The sequence below is a fragment of the Falco naumanni genome, chromosome 4 (genome assembly GCF_017639655.2).
Source record: "Falco naumanni isolate bFalNau1 chromosome 4, bFalNau1.pat, whole genome shotgun sequence".
NCBI classification, from domain to species: domain Eukaryota; kingdom Metazoa; phylum Chordata; class Aves; order Falconiformes; family Falconidae; genus Falco; species Falco naumanni.
In genome coordinates, this window is record NC_054057.1 from 82614887 (window position 1) to 82633336 (window position 18450).

Genomic DNA, 18450 nt, shown 5'->3' on the forward strand with positions numbered 1-18450 from the left:
GCCATCTACCTATTTGCTTGCAGCTAAGACCGAATTCCATCTCTAGCAGCACCAGAAAAGAAAAATCAAGAGGTCCACCAGAACCACACAAGACAAAAAAGCAAGATCCAAACAGAAAGAGGCCTAGAGAGAAACAGAAAAAAAAAAAAAAAAACACCAGGAAAAGCTATGGAGCTGGAAGAAAAAACCCAGAAGATGCAGCCTGAAACAGAAGAGGAGAGGGAAGGTGTGAAGAGTACAGGAAAGAGAAACGCAGAACTGGCACAGGTTCCAAATCTGGTCAGTGATGCCCTGCACCACCTTTCCAAAGCTGTTACAATCTGCATCCCTGTTTCAGAGACAGGAGGACTCGGAGCCTCTCCCAGATGGCAGCCTGACCTTGGTGCACCCTGCTCTTACACAACCCGGAGCCGGGCAGCCACCGGGAGAGAAACAAAACACCCATAAAGTTACAGCCCATTCCCATCACGCGGCTGTCGCAGATCTGCCCCATTAAGACTGCACAACCCTGCGCGCAAATTTATACTTTGCAAAAGGGCAGCACGTTGTTACAGCTCACAGTGCTCAAAGCTCTCCTGCGCAATAGCCCCGGTACCCGTTTGAACAGAGACTATTACGGCATAAATGAGAGGAAAGGACCACTGAACTACGTGGCAAGTTGCCAGGTTATGCTGCAGCCTCCAGCGGTTATGCTCAAAGAGATTTAAAGTCCAGCATAACCTTGATTTTTTAATAGAGTCACATTTAATGAGCTTTAACGTCCACAGTAATGATTTCCTTATTACCTATCCAGGAGTCAGAACCATGATCAGAAAAAACGTGCTGCACTCGGGTCCAGTAAACGAATTTAATAATGGCCAATACATTATTATCAAAACCATCAACATCATTGTCCTGAATACCTTTTTTGGGTTGGTATAATTGTAATTCTTGGAACCTTAAGTGTAATTGTTGCAGATCACACAGGCTTGCTGAGCACAGCAAACCTGACTGGCTAGAGGCCACCCAAATCCCTCACCCCTGCCAATACGCCGCTCAGGTTATATGGCAGAACAGGACAATAAACCCCTTACATTTACCTTTGGCTGTCAAAAGGCAAAATACAAAGTTACATATGACCTTTGTTGTCTTCCCTGCTTCTGTCCACTTCCCCTACTCTGTCCTCAGCCTCCCTTCATCCCATTCAACTCTGACATGAGCGACCTCCCACCCCAAAAGCTCAGAGAATTGAATTTGCATGTGTTATACAAATGAGATGGATAAACAGACATATGGGTGATGCAGCTGACAGAAAGGGGTGCAAGAAAAATTTGAATTTTTGCTATTTTTGTACAGAAACAGCTCCACAAACCTCACTGAAACCTGCTCCCTCATTATGCACAATAAACCTCCTTCCCCGAGGCAGCCAATTGCACAGTGACAAACAGAGCAGAGGGAGTTTCTGCCACATGCTCCCCATTTCACACCTTGAAAATACACTAAAATGGAAGGCATATGGCAGCCGTTCCTGTGGGCAGAACTGCTGAGATCCTAAGAAAACAGTGAAAGCTGGATCTTCCATTTCTCATCCCGAGGGAGACAGTGTAAATATTCTGGCCACGTGAAGGCATGTTGTTAAACCACTCCTGGAACATCCACACTGCAGATGCTGAGTTGAGCAGGAAAGAGTCAATGCAAAAATGGATGCAGCTTGCACGGTGTGCTTGAGGAACTGTCCCCTAACCCACCAGGAGCTCTGCCCTGCCCCAGCAAGAAGGCCAAATCTGGCATCCATCTGGCTCATTTAAAGCCAGCTCAGACACACCTGCTAAACTTGCAAGTCAGGGCAGTAACATCCTCAGCATCTCTTGCACATCCTAATATAAACAGTCTTTATCCTCCTACCATACCGCTGAATGTTCCTGCAGCAGAAAGGAGGGTCTGGGACTATTTATGGCAACGTTCCCCATGCATGACAGTGACGCACACGAGCACATAAAATACAAGAAAAAATCCAAGGTCTTTCTAAATAACCTGGCTTACTGTGCACGTGCCCTGGTCTCAAAGACAGTCATTCACAGGGCTTCTCCATCCTCACTCACAGCTCTTTTTCCCATTTTGTTTACATTAACGCTGCCATATGCACTTACAGCCACTCTGAGAACGCAAAGGGCCCTCCTGTGACTGTGATAAAAGACACTGAAGTATTTCCCACCCCCTTGCGAGGCTCTGCAGCTGATGCTCTCTCCCATTTGAGTTGGTGACCAGAAGTCAGAATGATGTAGCATGGGACTGGGACAAAAGGAAAAAAAAGCATCACATATATGAGAGGCTGGGAACACCCTGAAACCCAGTAAGCTGTTTGTTTTCCTGTCAGTATCAAAGGCAGAAGAGAAAACAGCTTTAAAAATGCATTCCTTGTGAGCTAATGACAAACCTAGTAACATCCCCGCAACAGAAGCACCTCACAAACAGCTAAAAGCAACTGCGTGAAAAGCAGCAGAATAATAATTACGAATAACAAATCACAGGACGCCTATGTGAGAAATGCGTTCTCCCAGAAGAAATGGTCTAATTATTGTAGATGATACCCCAGAGGTTCATTCATCAGCGGCAGAGACACAGAGCTGACCTCACCTCTGCACCCTCTCTGCCCCTGACTGGCACCCTGCGCCCTGGGCTGGAGGGGCACGGTCACCCCTGCATCTGCGGCATTACATGTGCCAGGTACTCGAGGGCATCACGGCAGGCAAGGGCACTGGGCAGCAGCATCTACCATAATTTAAACACCAGTGCATTTAAAATTAAAATCGCAGTGCTCTTGCCACCCCCAACAACTACTCGAGTCTCAGCAGGGTCTCAGACTGGAAGCTCTTACAGACAAAGGCGGTCTTCCTCAAACGTTAGCCAAGTGTTTAATGCTTACACATTTGTTAGAGCATCCACTAACAACAGTGACAAACTGTCATTGTACCTCTAACACCCAGTCAGCTCTTCACTTTATAAACCACCCCATCTAGACTTCTCATGTCGTATTTTTAAGGCTATATAGCACCATAATGCATTATGAGATGCCAGAACAAACACATTCTTAGCAGTAATGAAGTACTACTGTTTGAGCAATGGGAGAACAAGCAAGCTACTTGCAGAGAATTTGGTGTCATAACAGTGAAAGATATTTCCTTCTGTGTATTTTCTTTAAACCACGGCTCTGCCCTTTTGTGGGTCTCAAGCCTCCAGCACACACAGCCTTCAAGGAAAGCTCTGCCCTCTTAGTCTCATCTGAGGGAGCATTCTGACCTCTGGACACTGACCACACATGTGCTGCTGGCACGCAACAGGTTAGCTCCACACAGACCTTCAGCTCTCTCTTATTTTTCTCTTCTCTAACAAAATTGTTTTGAGGGCAAGGTCCATGCAAGAGAGTCACATCAGTCAGATTTCTGGGGCTCTGCAGCACGACTTGACTCTGCCCATTTCCCTCGCAGTGTTGCAGGTGATGGGTCATGATTTATTGAGAACTTTACCTTGATTTACAGAGTCTGAGAGCATGTCTGGAGGTGTTGACTTTGGGGTTGCTGTAGTAAAAATTCTTGTTCAGGTATGTGAAGGGAGGACAGACTGCGCTGGAGAAGAGCCACAGATTCTGTGAAATGTATTTAGCTCGGTGAAAGATATACTCTATTTTCATGGAGTATTGAACATAGCTGTGATTAATGGGGCACATATACACTGATAAACAATATTCATTTGTTTTAAGCCAGGTCTGAAAAGATTTCAACCACTTGCTTCCCTGCAGCTATGAAAGTTATTTCCTGCTGTCTGTACTACCTCAAGGGCTAAACCAGCCCTGAAAGGAAGGAAATATTTCCTTTTACTCCATCGGCAGCACCAGCCTATGAAGGCTGTTGTACTGGCATTTCATTTATCACAGGCAAATGATATGGATTATTATTACTTCTCCCTACCACCTACCCTCTGTACCAAACTGCCACAGGATTGCCACCACACATACACTCTTTCCTGCATCAACCCGTCTTCTTTCATTTTCCTTATAACCAGTCCATCAAGCACACTGTCTGCAATGTCTCCATCTGCTTCTGCAGTCAGTTCCTTTGGCAGTACCGATGAATAAGTGCATCTTCCCGACCAGGAGCCAGCAAGCCTACCTGCAATTTCTTGTGGTGACTGAAAACTCCCAACTCCTTCCAGATTCCCAGAGATGGAGCCACCTCCTTCAAGGACCCTCACCAGCTCCCTCAGCCTTTCACACTCCTCCTGCAGATGCTGCTGCTCCTCCTTGCGCTGCTGCTTGGCCAAGCTTGCTGGGTTCATGCTGAAGTGAAGAACTTTGGTTCTGCTGGGATCATAGTCACCCTGTGTGGCAGAAACAAGAGAAGACGACTGAGTAACTGATCCAGCCTCCAAGTCCACCCAACCAGTATCACTCTTTGTGTGAGACAAAAAATGTTACAGCAGAAAAAGGGACACTCATGCAGTGATAATGTTTTATTCCAACAGTTGAAGTCGGCCAAACCCTGTATTGCTTCTCCTTCTTGCTACTCTCTCTTTCAAAAACAAAAAAAACCCAAAACACATCCAAACAAAGAAAAAACCAACAAAATCCCCCACAAAAATCCCCACTCAATAGAGCTTGCTCCCTGGCTGACACCTCCACCGTTAAATTTAACTCCAGAAATGAAGTTTTATAGCTGTATTTTAAATCTCTTTATAGCAGAAGATTATAATGAGCACACAGATACACCCTGAAACTACAGCAGGACACCCAGTACTAGCCTAATTTATTACTCATACGAGCCGGCAACGTCCATACGACTCTGATGGTGGAGTCATTAGCAAGTTGTATCAGCTTGTCCTAAGCAAGTGAACAGATATTTCATTGTATACTTTTTTCTCAGAGGTGAGTTGTATTTATAGCAGTCTAAATAGTCAGTCAAGTCCTAAGATCGCAAATTAATATTCTTTCAAAGTGAGAGGAAAACACTGATGTTACATTTGTGATTTCAGAGAGACAATTTTCATATAAACTACAGGAAGCCTCACGACCATAAAAGTAGTAAAGCATGTGCTAATGCTGGCTGCCACGGCATTCTGCCCAGCTGAAACCCTATAGCAGTGCCTGCATAAAAAGGCATTTTATATGGTAATATTTTTTCTTCAATTAAATCTCAGGACCTAAAGTCATTTTGTAAACATTAATTAACCCTCAAGAGCAGCATGAGGTAGGTATTATCCCAATTTTATCATTTCATTTTCATTAAAGACGTGCTAGAACTTTATGTGGGTTTTTTTCATGCAAAGCAGAGCAGAGACTGAGCAAATTCATCCTGAACTGCTGGTCATTGATGGTAAAAGACCCCAGCAGATCCCATTCCCAAACATCTTTTACTGAAAATACTCCATCCACATACTGTAAAAGCACCTCTGCCCACAGCAGGCAGTGAATTGCTGAAACTTGCTGCCACAGAGCCTGGCAGCAGACGCAGCACTGGTTCAAAAATGGGTTTGACAAAGTCATGGACAACAGCTCCATAAATGGACCGTGCCAGGGGAGCATCCCCCAGCATCTCTGGCTGCTGGGAGAGCACTGGGAAGCGTGGCCATGTTTGTGGGCTCTCCCAAAAGAGCATTTTCCATCACTGTGGCCAGAGATGCTCTTCTGGGCTGGATGGACCATGGGTAAGGGCCAGCTGGGCACTTTTTCTGTTCACATGTGATGTCTGCTACATCTCACAGCTGTTCCAGTGCCCTCTTGCAGGAACCATACCAAAATTCTCCTTTAAAATCACTTCCTAGACGTTAGCTGAGCAGAAGGCAGCTGGAAGAGGTGTGGGTGCCGGTGAGCAGCGTCGGGGTCTGGGTCCAGCAGCATGCCAGTGCTGTGCAGTGCTGTGGTGCTCATGGCTCCCCTGCGGTCCTCAAGGCTGGGTCCCCATGATCCCTGAGGCTGGCTGCCCATGGTCCCTGAGGCTGGAACCCCACGGTCCCTGAGGCTGGCACCCTGTGGTCCCTGAGACTGGGTCCCCCACATTCCCTGAGGCTGGCTGCCCACGGTCCCCAAGACTGGGTCCCCCATGGTCCCCGAGCATGGCTGCCCGTGGTCCCAGAGGCTGCCTGCCCACGGTCCCCGAGGCTGGGTCCTCCGTGGTCCCCGAGGCTGGCTGCCCGCGGTCCCCGAGGCTGGCTGCCCGCGGTCCCCGAGGCTGGGTCCTCCGTGGTCCCCGAGGCTGGCTGCCCGCAGTCCCCGAGGCTGGCTGCCCGCTGCCAGCTGGCTCCCCGGGCCATGCCAGGCAGACAGGTCCCGCTGCAGAGGAGAAGCAGCCAAAGCTGCGGCTGGCAGGGCGCTGGCAGTTATGCAGGCAAAGGGGAAGCGCAATTTGGAGCTGGGAGAAGACGTGGAGTGTAATCCAAAAGCACTTTTGGTCAAAAGCATGGGGTCCATGTGCTGGTGAATAAGAGGTTAATATTTTCTTGCATCCACCACCGAAAATATAATCTAAAACTGCAGAACTGGAAATCTTGAATGCACAACTGGCATGGAAAGTACTGATGTACCTAAAAACCAGCAGATGCCCTCACTGTTGTGTTTCCCAGAGAAAAAATACACGGGGTACAGTTGCTGCTCATACCTACTGTGAGAACCCAATATGGTGCTCCTCATGAGAAATCAGTCTAACCACATCTCTCCATCTGGGTAGAAGAGACAGTCACTATTTCACAATGTAAGCACAAGTTAAAAACAAAGGGAGATCATATCTGTTTCTGTATGCCCTGGGCCAAGAGGGGGTGGGAGGAAGCCCCTAACACAGGAGGACACAGGAATCCCCAAACGGCTGCCCTGGTCCAAGGATCTCACTCCAGAGAACCACAGAAACTCAGGCATGGAAACCTTGAGTACCCTTCCCAGCTGTCCACATTCCCTGAAGTCAGAGTACGTGGTCTTCCAGCCCTTGGCCATGTACCGGGCAGGTGATGCATGTTCTCATACTGCCCAAGCCTCGTGCTGCTCAGGAGACATATGGGAACACCTAGGTGGGCAGCACTATCCTGCAGCCCAGCAGCAGTGGGGCTTCATGACCCCACGTCCCCGGGGAAGTTGAGACAAACAGCCTGGACCTGTCAGACAGGCCATTAGCACCAAGAGAAGAAATAATCCCACTGACGGCTTTGGTCAAGAAAAGTTTAGGAGAGAACTGAAGGACTGGGACCACAGGCAGCATCTGGGAGATGTGGAACAGAGGGGAAATGAAGACAGCTGTAACGCCAGCTTATTAGATATATTCTCCGCAGCAACACACTGGCATTTAGAAACCTGTTTCCGCACCCAGCTATCCAACTTTTCGTGCTATTTGCATTTCAGGACTCTTCCAGACAGGTCAGGGCACTCCTTACCCTTGTGTCTGCCTTTCAAGGGAAGAGATTCAACCCCAAAGTTTGCAATGGGGTTTATGCTGGCTGCCAAAAGGATGCTTTTAAAATCAGAGCTGCGGAGCCCGCTTCTCCTTGCGCAGCCTGGTAGCGTGGTATTTCTGACAAGCTGTGAAGGGCAGCTCTGGCCCTGTCTCCCTCGCTGGCTGCAGTGCCAAGGTCAGGCAGAGATCACACCTCCTCGCCCCGGCTGCCACCACCACGCTGGCTCCAGCGCGCAGCGCAGAGATCGCCTGCGCTTTTGTACTGCACCATCACTGCAGACACTCATGCACAGGCACGAGACAGCAGAAGGATCTCAGTGTGGAGGAAAAGCCATGCAAACCTGGAGACTGCTGCTACCTTCCTGCCAGGACTGCTTTAACCCATGCTGTGCTAGTCTGTTTTGCAGGTTGTTTACTCTCTCAAAACATTTCTCTGGCCCTTAAGTAAAGCCCCGCCATGAAGCTGCAGTGCTTTGGCTCTTATAGCTCTTTCAGCCCATTTATCTTTTCCTTTTATAACATGCCCCCTTGAAAAACCATGCCCTAAAACTCAGCGCTCGGACTCAGCTTTATTCTTGGGGCACATCAGTGCTCCTCAGCACATCAGTCTGAAGCTACAATAAGACAGGTGGATCTCTTAAAAATCCACTGTGATACAAAGGCTGTGGCAGAATCCATCTCATTTAACATTTCTGGGAGTTCACTAACATATTTGCTATGCTACTCACATTTTTGGGCTAGGGGCAGTAGCTTTCTCTTTATTCTACACAGCACACATCAAACCAGTACATTTCTCCCTACAGCTAAAATATTAGTGCTGCTGGTTTGTATTATAGGAATGCCTAAAAGAAACCATGTGAGACAGGGATCCCAGCATGCTAGATCCTGTACAAACCCACAAGAAACTACCACCTAACGCCCCAAAAAACAGACAACAAAGCCTGTAGACATGGTATGTGAGGGGAGCAGAGGAATGGAAACATGTAGTCTCCAGTTTGAGACTCCTTAGCAGCACCGTGGCAGAGATGAAAACAGGTCTTCAGAGATGACCCTCGCCACCAGACCCATTGCCATCTTACACAGACGCACCAAGCAAAGCACTACTTAAGTCTCTGGGAAATTCACCGACATCCTATGGATTTTCAAATAAACGCAGGAAGCTTACCATGGAAACAGTGCAGACCAGAGCCAATTTCTGATGATAGGGAACAGTTGCATGTGTATGTAATACCAGACAGCCAAAATGGCATCACAAGTCAATTGTTTGGAGTGTTCTTCCAAACTTCTGAAGGTTGGGAGTGACTTTGATTCGCTCTAGGAAAAGTCATGGCTGGAAACTGCTAAATATCACAGATAGCAAAGAAACGCTAAGATCTCACTAGCATTCAAAGGAAATGAAACTCCAACGATGGTAAGAAACCAGAGACTGAGGAAAGCAAACTTAACCTCCTCCTGGAATCCCTTTAGCTCTGGAAAATGCAGATTGCTGGTCTTCTCCATCAACTGCCCTTGCACCCACACTAAATTACTCTTACTAACAAAAATTTTGCCCTTTCAGCTCTGCAACAGAAGCCTGGAAAGCAGCGTTTTGGGTGCTGGGAGACAAGACCTAAACCAGATTTTCCCATTGAGAAAATCATTTCTAATCTAGATGAGGAAGAGCAAACAGTGGCATTTGAAAGGTGCAGTACAGAAGAGACAGCCATGCTCTTTTAACAGGAGCTGGGATTTCACAAGCACCTGCCCAGGAGCAGCTCCAGATGCTGCTTCTGTGCTGAACCGACACAAGCAAGAAGGTATTGCTTAACAGAGTTTAAAAGCATCTTGCAATAAAGGGATTACCATTTTTCTGATTTCTCCAAGAAGCATGTAAGTGTGCTTCAGGTTTGGAAACTTGGCCTGAATGTGAGTATCAACCACATCCACTTAAGCTCATGGTACCTTTATATAGAAATATGAGATGTTTGGGGGATGCAATCAATATATGGAGATGTTTGGGGAATGCAACCGATATATGACCTAGACAGTCCCTTTGCTGCAAGGTCACCCTGTCCCTGATTCATGCAGGAGATAACTTGACAGGACTTTCTGCTCATCAGCACACCATGGCCAGTGTCTCAGAGAGTGAAGATGATACATTACTGTTCTTTCCTCAGCAGCACCCCCTCTTTACCCCTATTTTTCCTAATACTTTAAAAATTGGAAATTGTAGAGATGCTGAAGAGTAAATAACCTGAACTAGAGAGAACTGCTGGCGTTCATTGATTCTTCTTTCAAGGAATAACATTGAGCCAGTAACTCAGATTTGTCAGAAAAATGTACACAGAGCTTCAATTCAGGAGGAAGCAATAAATACCTTGATTGATTGCAACCAAGTCTGGTTGACACTTAGTAGAAGAGTGAATTATTCATTCCTGGAAAGCAAGATGCTAACTAGCTGATTTGGTGCTTAAGGCAGCAAAACCATTTTTGTGCTCTCAGAAGGGCACCGGACATTTTACATAGATGATTTGTTGACTCCACATGCTAATATGTTCCACAATTTATGAAATAATGTTGTTTTGATGCATTTTCCTCAGCCTTCCTTCAGACTCATGCCCCGGGGTATGCACAAGGGAAACTCTCACAGACCACTGAGAAGAACCATCCCACCACTTCTGACCCGATGTCACAGTCATTATGTGGGACAGCCACTGCAGGATGCAACACACAACGGTTGTCTTAATGTGATACGTTCTAAAAGCACACTTTGGCAGATGGTGGAACTATTTACTAAGACTCTGCCTATCAGTAAACTTTCTGACAAAAGACTACAGAAAAGTGAATTTGCAACAGGGCCAATTTGCCATCTAGAACAGCGGTACAAGCTCCAGTCAGACGCTGCTGCCTTCCTTCCCACTTCCATCTCCCAGCTTGAAAAAAAAAACACCCCAAGGAGATAATTGTGCTGACGCTATGTGTCATTTTTAAAAACTGTATTATTGGCAAACAGTCAGTATGTTGGTCTACACGTTGAAATTACAGCTCAAAAACTTCCTAAGTAATCTCCCCATTAGGGAAGAATCAGTCAAGTGACGAAGCAATGAATGAAGACAGGATTGCTTTAATCTCTGAAAAACAGAAACTTTTCCTTTAGAAGATGAGTTGTTTAGAAGAACAATGAAAGCTGCCAGTGACAGCACCTTGAAAAGGGCTGAACTTATTCTGGCATCTCTCCTCCTGGTTGTTTGAAAACTGCACAGTCCCAATTCAGGGATGTCTTTCTGCAGGAGCTATAAAAGCTTTCCTCTCAACTCTCTTTCACAGGCCCACAGGTAAGAAGAAAGTACTTTAAACCGTGCAGCCCAGTTTACATTTGATGAAACATTCAGTGCTTAACAACTCCATTTAAGATCTATTCATCTACCACAGATATTTCTAATCAGAAGGTAGAACTGGTAGCAAAGGGAATAGTCTCAACCGTTGTGAAGACGTTTATCTAACATCACTAATGAAATTAAAGAAGTTCACATGTCCCAAGGAGGCAATGACTGTCAGCACACAATGCCAGCCAGCACTGTTAAGGATTTTCAGCTGACTTCACATCCTCATAGGCTCCTCCTGTTTGATGCCTTTGAAAGCCAAGTTGTCAAAAACCATAGATGAGGCTGACACGCACTTAAGTGCCTGATTTTTTCATAGTCTTGACGTCTGTCAACCTTAAAAGACTGTGATTTCTGAGCAGCACAATAAATTCTGGCGGAGCATATGGACAGCTGAGTTTAATCGCTACTCGCTTGCGATGCAACAGATTGTGCTTGCCCCTGCTGAGAAAAGGCTGACGATTGGAAGCTCTTCAGCGAGAGGACCATTTCTTCTTGGTGCGCCTCTTGCACACACTGAGTGCCACCCAGATACAAGCAATACACACTGCTGCTTTCTTAGCCAGGGAATTTGTTTCCATGCTGACTTCTTAAGAGAAAAATCTCCATAAGGCTTCCAAACTGGGACGCATTATTCAGTGCCAGGGAACTTAAATAGAAACAATCTAAGGAGCTTAATAGATTGTATCAGCTTTAAAGAAATAATGGGTCAGTAGTTACCTTGGAGGAACATCCAAAATAAAGACTGCATCTATCTGTAGGAGACAGATGGGAAAGTTTCTTAAATACAGATATAAAACATAAAGCATCAGTTGGAGGGTTGGTGGAAGGGGAGTGTTTGAAAAGCATCCAACTGGCCAGGGAATGCTTTTGCTTCCATTTGCTACCTCATCGAGGCAAAAAGTAGCTTAAATGGTGAACACTAACACATGGCAGATTAATTAGGTATATGCATGTGGTGAATGTCCAAAATGGAACTTCTGAACTCTCGAGCAGAAGATGCTACTTGTTCATTGCAATCACACCCTGGCTGTAAATTTTGGTAAGACCTGGACTAAAACAGAAGTGGCACATCCTGAATCCTCCAAAGATAGAGAGATGTGAGACAGAATCACTGCTTAGGAGGCTGATCAGAAGCTGATTGATGATTTGGCCTATTTAGATGGGGAAAACCAGGGGCTTGGGGTTCCAGAAAGAAAGGTGGTGATGAAAAGAGAGGTTTCCAAGAAAATTGGTCCCAGAAGGAAGAGGGCCTGCAAAGAAGGTGATGATCCTGGCTGGGAGAAAGATGCTGAAAGTGGAGGAAGACCCTGAAGATCAGAGAGATGCACAGGGATGAAAGGCCAGGGGATGCCCAGTGGCCTTGGCCAGTAACACCAGTGGTTTGTGACTGTGAGCACAGGAGTTTCTGCCCAAGCTTTCCGCATCAGCAGCAATCTCCCTGCAGGGAAGGGATGCTGAGCCTGACAGAAGGCAGCACGAGTTGGGGAGTGAACAAAAAAATGTGTGGAAAACCAGTGTCCAGATCAGCCATAGGCTGCTGCTTACTCTTTCCCACCTGTGACTGTCTCCTGTCTTAGTTTTGTGACAAAATGTTACCCAAGGCCTCTGGCTGGTCTCTTGCTGTGTCAGGCTCCAGCTACTGAACTCTTGCAAAATCCAAGTTTCTGATGCTTGCCCTGCTAGAAGGGCTGACATTGCTTTTGGGGACCTGCAAGCTTGGTCGTGGGATTCAGTGCCTCCTCCTGACAGGGGATCCTTTACACAGCTCAAGCTGCAGCAGAAATGTATGCCTTTCCCAAGGCTTCATGGTTATGGAATTACTGTTTTGCTTTTCCAAAAACATGTGATATTTGTGAGTAAACACGGCCCCATGTGTACATGGGCTTTGCACACAGCTAATAGATACCCTGTTGCTTTTACTGAATTACAAAAGCAGAGAAGTCACAAATCATTAGAAGTTGTCTTTAAATGTATTTATCTTCAGCTTGCAGGTAATGGTATAGCATTTATGTCAAGAATTGTCTGCTGTTAGTCCTGCATCAATACTCACTGGAAATTTTATTCAAAGATGGAGAACAGAGAAACAGTGGGAAGGCAAAAGTGGAATTCATCACCTGAAAGGCACATGCAAGGTCGCCAATAACTCTTTTTGCAGTAGCTTATTAACTAGATTCAGCCTGGCTATACAGGGGAGCAGCTTCTCCTGGTCTACCTTTATTTTATCTTTACTTTAACAGTTTGGTTTTTTTAAAAAAGTGATTACTCAACTCCCTCCTACAAAAGGATATAGGAGCATTTCTGCACCTGGTACAAGGCAGTCTCAGAAAGCTTAATCCTACCTCAGGAAATGCCATTTTAATGGAAATTATGTTTCTTGGTTTTGTTCTTTTTGTTTCTTTGCTCAGGCTTGTTAAAGTGATTAGAGCAAACCCCAAAGTAAACCGCATCCCAGAGAATTCCCTCTGTACCCAGTGCACAAAGCACAGCACGCTCACCAGCCCCAGCTCCCACTGTCACAGAAGGTAACTACACCAAGGGATCTTTAAAGCCCTTGGAACAGGAGCTGTATTAGCAAAAATGGATTGCAAAGATGAGACAAAGCAAGCTAACAAATAAGCAACAACCACCACCTGCTCCTCATAGCTTTGCCAGTATGCACACACTGGAAATCAGAAACAGTTGGGGAAAAAAAAACCACCCAGAAGGTGCTGGATGTTGGCCAAAGGCTTACTTGTTCCCACCAGGTCTCCTGCTCGTTCCCCTACCTTCTTTCCCACATTCCTCTCTCCATTGTCTTTGTATGTACATCTGCAGCACACACAACCCCGAAACCTGGCAGCAGAAATTCACTTGGGCATCTTTTCATCCTTAGCCAGTTGTTAGTGCAGCTCCTGCTACTTCTTCCCCAAAGCAGGAAGATCTTTCTCCTTGCACCAGTGACATCACCTCTTGTCCGCACACCTTGATTCAGGCAACCCTTCTTCTACGGCCTTCTGACCACCCGTGTTAGTCATTTCCAGAACAGTGAAATGAAATCAGTCTGTGTTAGTCTGAGTTACGCCTCCTCCTCCCCAGTAACTCCTTCTACAGTTGCCACCAGCACAACCGATTTCAGATCCTTACCCTCACATGCAGTGACACGAATAACCCCACATTACCTTCCCCGCTCCATCAGTAATGCCACCTCCAACACCTGGATCAGCTGCTTCTCCCCCAAAGACTTCTACTGTTCCTTCCTAAACTGACCTACCACACTACATGTACTCATTGATATTCCTCCCCGTGGCCCTCTTTTGCCGCAGCATCTACAGCAAATTAGCAATGAGACAGAGAGGCAGTCGGAGTTAGGATGTATCACAGACAAAAAAGCTCTGATCACCCTAATCACACCACTCTAACACTAGACCATATCTTTTTGTACAACATGTAACACATTTTGGGCACTGCTGCAATAGAGGCAATAAACTAAACTGTCTCACCGGTGGTGCTGAAGCCCTTCAGGTACAGTTTTAAAAAGATCTTTTCTCTATACCCACTTTCAAATGCATTATCCCCTGGAGGATGCAAGACTATAATTTGCATTGAGTGAGGCATTCAGATGAGGTCTGGGATGCAAACAAACGTGACAAGAAGGCTAAGAGTCAGAACAGCAAGACATGGAATGGCATGGAGTTGGGATAATCTAGAAGTAAAAATGCATTCAAGGGTTCACGGTTCTTTTCAATTGCTGCTCTTCCTTTTACTGAAATGGAAGAAAATCACAGTCTCCTCTAGGATGGTTTGTTACTACCTAGAGATTTGAATTCCAGGGTTTCTACACTAGTTTTTTCAAGTCAAGAATTCCTGTCTTGCCAGAAAACAAAGTCCATAAAAAATTGCTATTATTTACACTCTAGTAGTGTGCAGAGGAGACCTGTGATGGGTCAAAAACCTCTGATAAAGACACCAAAAATAAAAAGCACCTGTGTTCTGAAAACAGCCCCAAAGAGCTTATAGTTTGAGTTATAAGAATTCTTTTTCAGAGATAAGACTTAACTTCATAGTAAGAAATGCTGGCTGTCATAGATCTGAATTTCAAAAAACATTTTATCGATTTTCCCATACAAATGAAGTAACTTTGGTTAAGAATACTGTTGAGAAGTGTCAGACCAAACCTAGCTTTTCCAGAGAAGTACATATAGTTTAGTTTAAAAAAAAATAAAATATTTTTTTACTGCTCTGTCTTCTTATTCTGCATGCAACATGCACATACAGGTACTGTACAAACAGACCAGAAAGATGAAAGATACTTGACGTGAGGTTTTTTTGTAGTATTTACATCAATGCAGATATTCAGCCACTCAAAGCTTTCCCTCCCCAAAATGCTCTATAAATTTCACTTTAATGCCTCCATATTTCTGCGTTTTGTGGTAAAGCTCTACTTTGGAATGAATCCCAAGGGCAGATCCCAGAGGAGAAAAGCAGCACAAACCAGCTGTGCTAGCCTGGGACACTCTGTATTCAAACACGAAGGGAAGAGTCAGGGTGAAGTATGACAACAGAGGTCCCTCTTTCAAGACTTTATAAAGGAAAGTAAAACTACAATGTAATAAGATTTTCCAGCTAATAGATCTGATTAGCAAAAAGCAAAACCTCTGCGGGTATTTTTTTTTTAGATAGTATCTTATATGAAAAGAAAGATGAGGAATTAAGAATTACATAAAAGCCACCACCTTCATGATTCAATGGTAGGACGCATCAAAGTTCAGCTGAGCATATACAAGCCTGAAAAGGAAGTGTAAGTGTGAAGTAAGAGGAGCTGTCAATCATGTTGTGCATTTGTACGGCAAGCACACTGCGCAGGCTGGCTGCTGAGGTCAACCATGGCAGCATTAACAGCAACGCTGAAACGTCCTAAAGGCTTCAAGTACACCAGGACATTTTGATCCTGTAATTTAATGCATATAAAAGTACTGTTATATGTCCTTGCATATATAACTCTGACCTGGCAGGGTACAAAGCAAACCACTGCCTTCCAGTGCCGGAACATGCACCCTCAGCCCTGGCCGCTCCACAGAGCTAACCTGCCGTCATTAACAGGTTCCCTGCCTCAAGCTGGAAGCAGATCCATTTAAACGAGCAAGTCGAGTTCCCTTTCATATCATATAGACACTGTGACAGACGCAAACGGCGTGGAGGACTCATTCCTGACAATTTCCTCGAGCAGCCAGGCAGCGTCTGAGCGGGTGTTACAGCAAACGTGCTCAAGGTTAAACAAGCTCCACTTGCAGCCTCTCACTGTGAGAGGCTATCGCCTCCCACGCTCCTTCTGCTTTGGCCAAGCAGAAGATAAAATTGAGGAAAACAAAACATGTCCCTGCAACACATCGAGACGAGGAAAAGTTAGAGAAGAATTGCCAAGTTTTATTCTTTTTGTCACAGTCACTTCTCAGCAATGTGGTGCTTGTCTTGACATAGCTCGTCTTCCCCAATACCACCTTAAGGTCCAACCAGGTACCTGGAGGAAATTTCTCTAGTAATGGGTAATTTGGTAGAGGGAGAAGTGAGAGAGCAAACAGCGAGCTTCCAACATCTCAGAAAAATGTATATACGTGTACATACCCTTCTTAATTATCCATGGAGCTACCTACGTTATTCACCAGAATCACTGCAGTCTCACTTTGCTATGTTGAATATATGCAGAACCCTCTTTTGTTTGCTCTGCTCTTTCTCAAGTAAGAGACCTCAGTATCTAAAACATCCAAATATCGATTCAGAGGGTACATTCGCCTCCAGCTCCTCAAGGCAAACAGGCAAATGTTTGATTTTTCCCTCCCTTTTCACCATTTGATCAGGTTACTTACTTTATTTAAGCAAGTTGCAGGATCCCTGATGAAAAGAGCTCTTTTCCCCTTCTCCAGGAGCATGGAGAAGGTCTCCTCCATCTCCTTCCTCCTCCCCACCTGGTGATGGCTGCCTTTTGGTCCCAGGTTACCTTACCCAGCTCCGCAGGGAGCTGCACTCTGCTCCCATGGTCCCCACGCAGAAGTGCGTCACTTTGTGTCCTTTTATTCCTTGAACATTAAAAGTTTCTACAGACTTGGGATTAACAAACGTTAGAGAGGTCCCAGGCAGCGAGTACAGGGCTGTCACAGAGCCGCTTGCTGTGCATACAAAGAAACCCTCGACTAGAAGAGTCAGCAATGCAAGGAGAATTAAAAAGCACAGTTAAATAACCCTAAATCCTCATGCATATTTATAAACCACATCACATCCAAACTGAATCAATACCCCTCACTAGTTACATATGGCCTGAGAAAGCAAGAGCTGGTAACTTGGTTTTGCTTTACCCACTGTACTGATGAGACCTGGAAAGTCTCCATACGGGAATAAATTCTTGGGCTGAGAAGGGGGGTTTCAAGCTGTACCACAGCAAGGTAAGATGGAGCAGGGGAGAGGTGGAGCAGCCATCCATGCCGTGGACAGCACAGGGATCCACCTGTGCCTTGTCTACTGACAAAAGTTTCAGTTTAAACCCTTCTACTCCCATGACAAAAAGGAAAACATTCCTGGCACGAGGGCAGGGTTTTTGCTTTAAGCTGCAGCTCCGTAGGTGACAAAAGCTGCACGTCCCCCCCCATTTCATACCCCATGTGCTGTGTGGGGCTGTCCACGTGGGGGACTTACATCATCAGCACGACCATCTGCTTCAGTACACTTTCTTGGCTTCCACTGGGAGAAAATACTTCTTGGTTGCCTGCAAAGCTTCAACTACATACTGTTTTTCTTAAATGCAATTTGAACCAAATAAATGGGAAAATGCCTAGAAACATCACACTGGTATCACCGGCCCATTAGCAAAATGACTCTTGTCAACATGCTAAACCTGCCTTGTATCAATGCATCTCCAACAACACACCTTTATTCAAGCTTGGACTGTCACAAAGCTGAGCTGAAACCAATTTGAATCTATCTTGAAATATATTTGGTAGACACAAAACTGTCTGGACACCAGTGCATGACTTAATGGCCTGAAATACAACTGTCCTGTCCCCTGTTTGGTTTTATTTCACCAGTTTTACTTCACCATGCTAATGGACTGGAGAACAACAAGCACATTTTGCACAGAGATGTGAAGGGGCAATGTTTTCAAATTTTACTGCCAAGTTTTCCCAGAATTATGACTGCCAGGTCAACCGATAAACTGTTAAGGCCCTACAAAGCCTCATTCAAAACACAGTACTTCCTGCTGTATAACATTCAGGCTTTGATTTTTATCATCACTTTCCTCATTGTCAACATGAATCACAACATTTTTTATGAAAGAGAACTGTGAATGAGGAGAAATCCTAGTTTTCTAGTGTTTCACAGTGGGAAACCAGTTCTTCAGCCTTTGTATAACAAACCACGGAGGACAGTTCAGCCTTACACGACAGCCAGCACAACACGCTCTTGCACTGCAATAGTTACTTCTTTCCCATTAAGTTTTAATTAGATAACACATGCATAACTCAGAAACAGACTAGCTGCAGTTGAGAAGGCATCATTTCAGCTTTATTTGAGCAAATGTAAAAGATCGCCTTTCTACAGACCTTCAGACAACATCTCTAGGCACAATCACACTGACTTTCAGGGCTCAGATCACATTTGCTATGGAGGAATGTGTTTTTCCTTTGTTAAGACTTTTGTAGCAG

General features: G+C 45.3%; 1 protein-coding gene across 3 annotated transcripts in view; it reads right to left on the reverse strand.

The window, feature by feature from the left end:
• Nucleotides 1–18450, reverse strand: part of MAD1L1 (mitotic arrest deficient 1 like 1) — a 380760-nt gene that overhangs the window by 124768 nt on the left and 237542 nt on the right. For all 3 annotated transcript variants that reach the window (XM_040592111.1, XM_040592112.1, XM_040592113.1), the window contains one exon: nt 4149–4356. In XM_040592111.1, coding sequence (XP_040448045.1) covers nt 4149–4356 — 208 coding nt within the window. The remainder of the gene's footprint in view (nt 1–4148; nt 4357–18450) is intronic.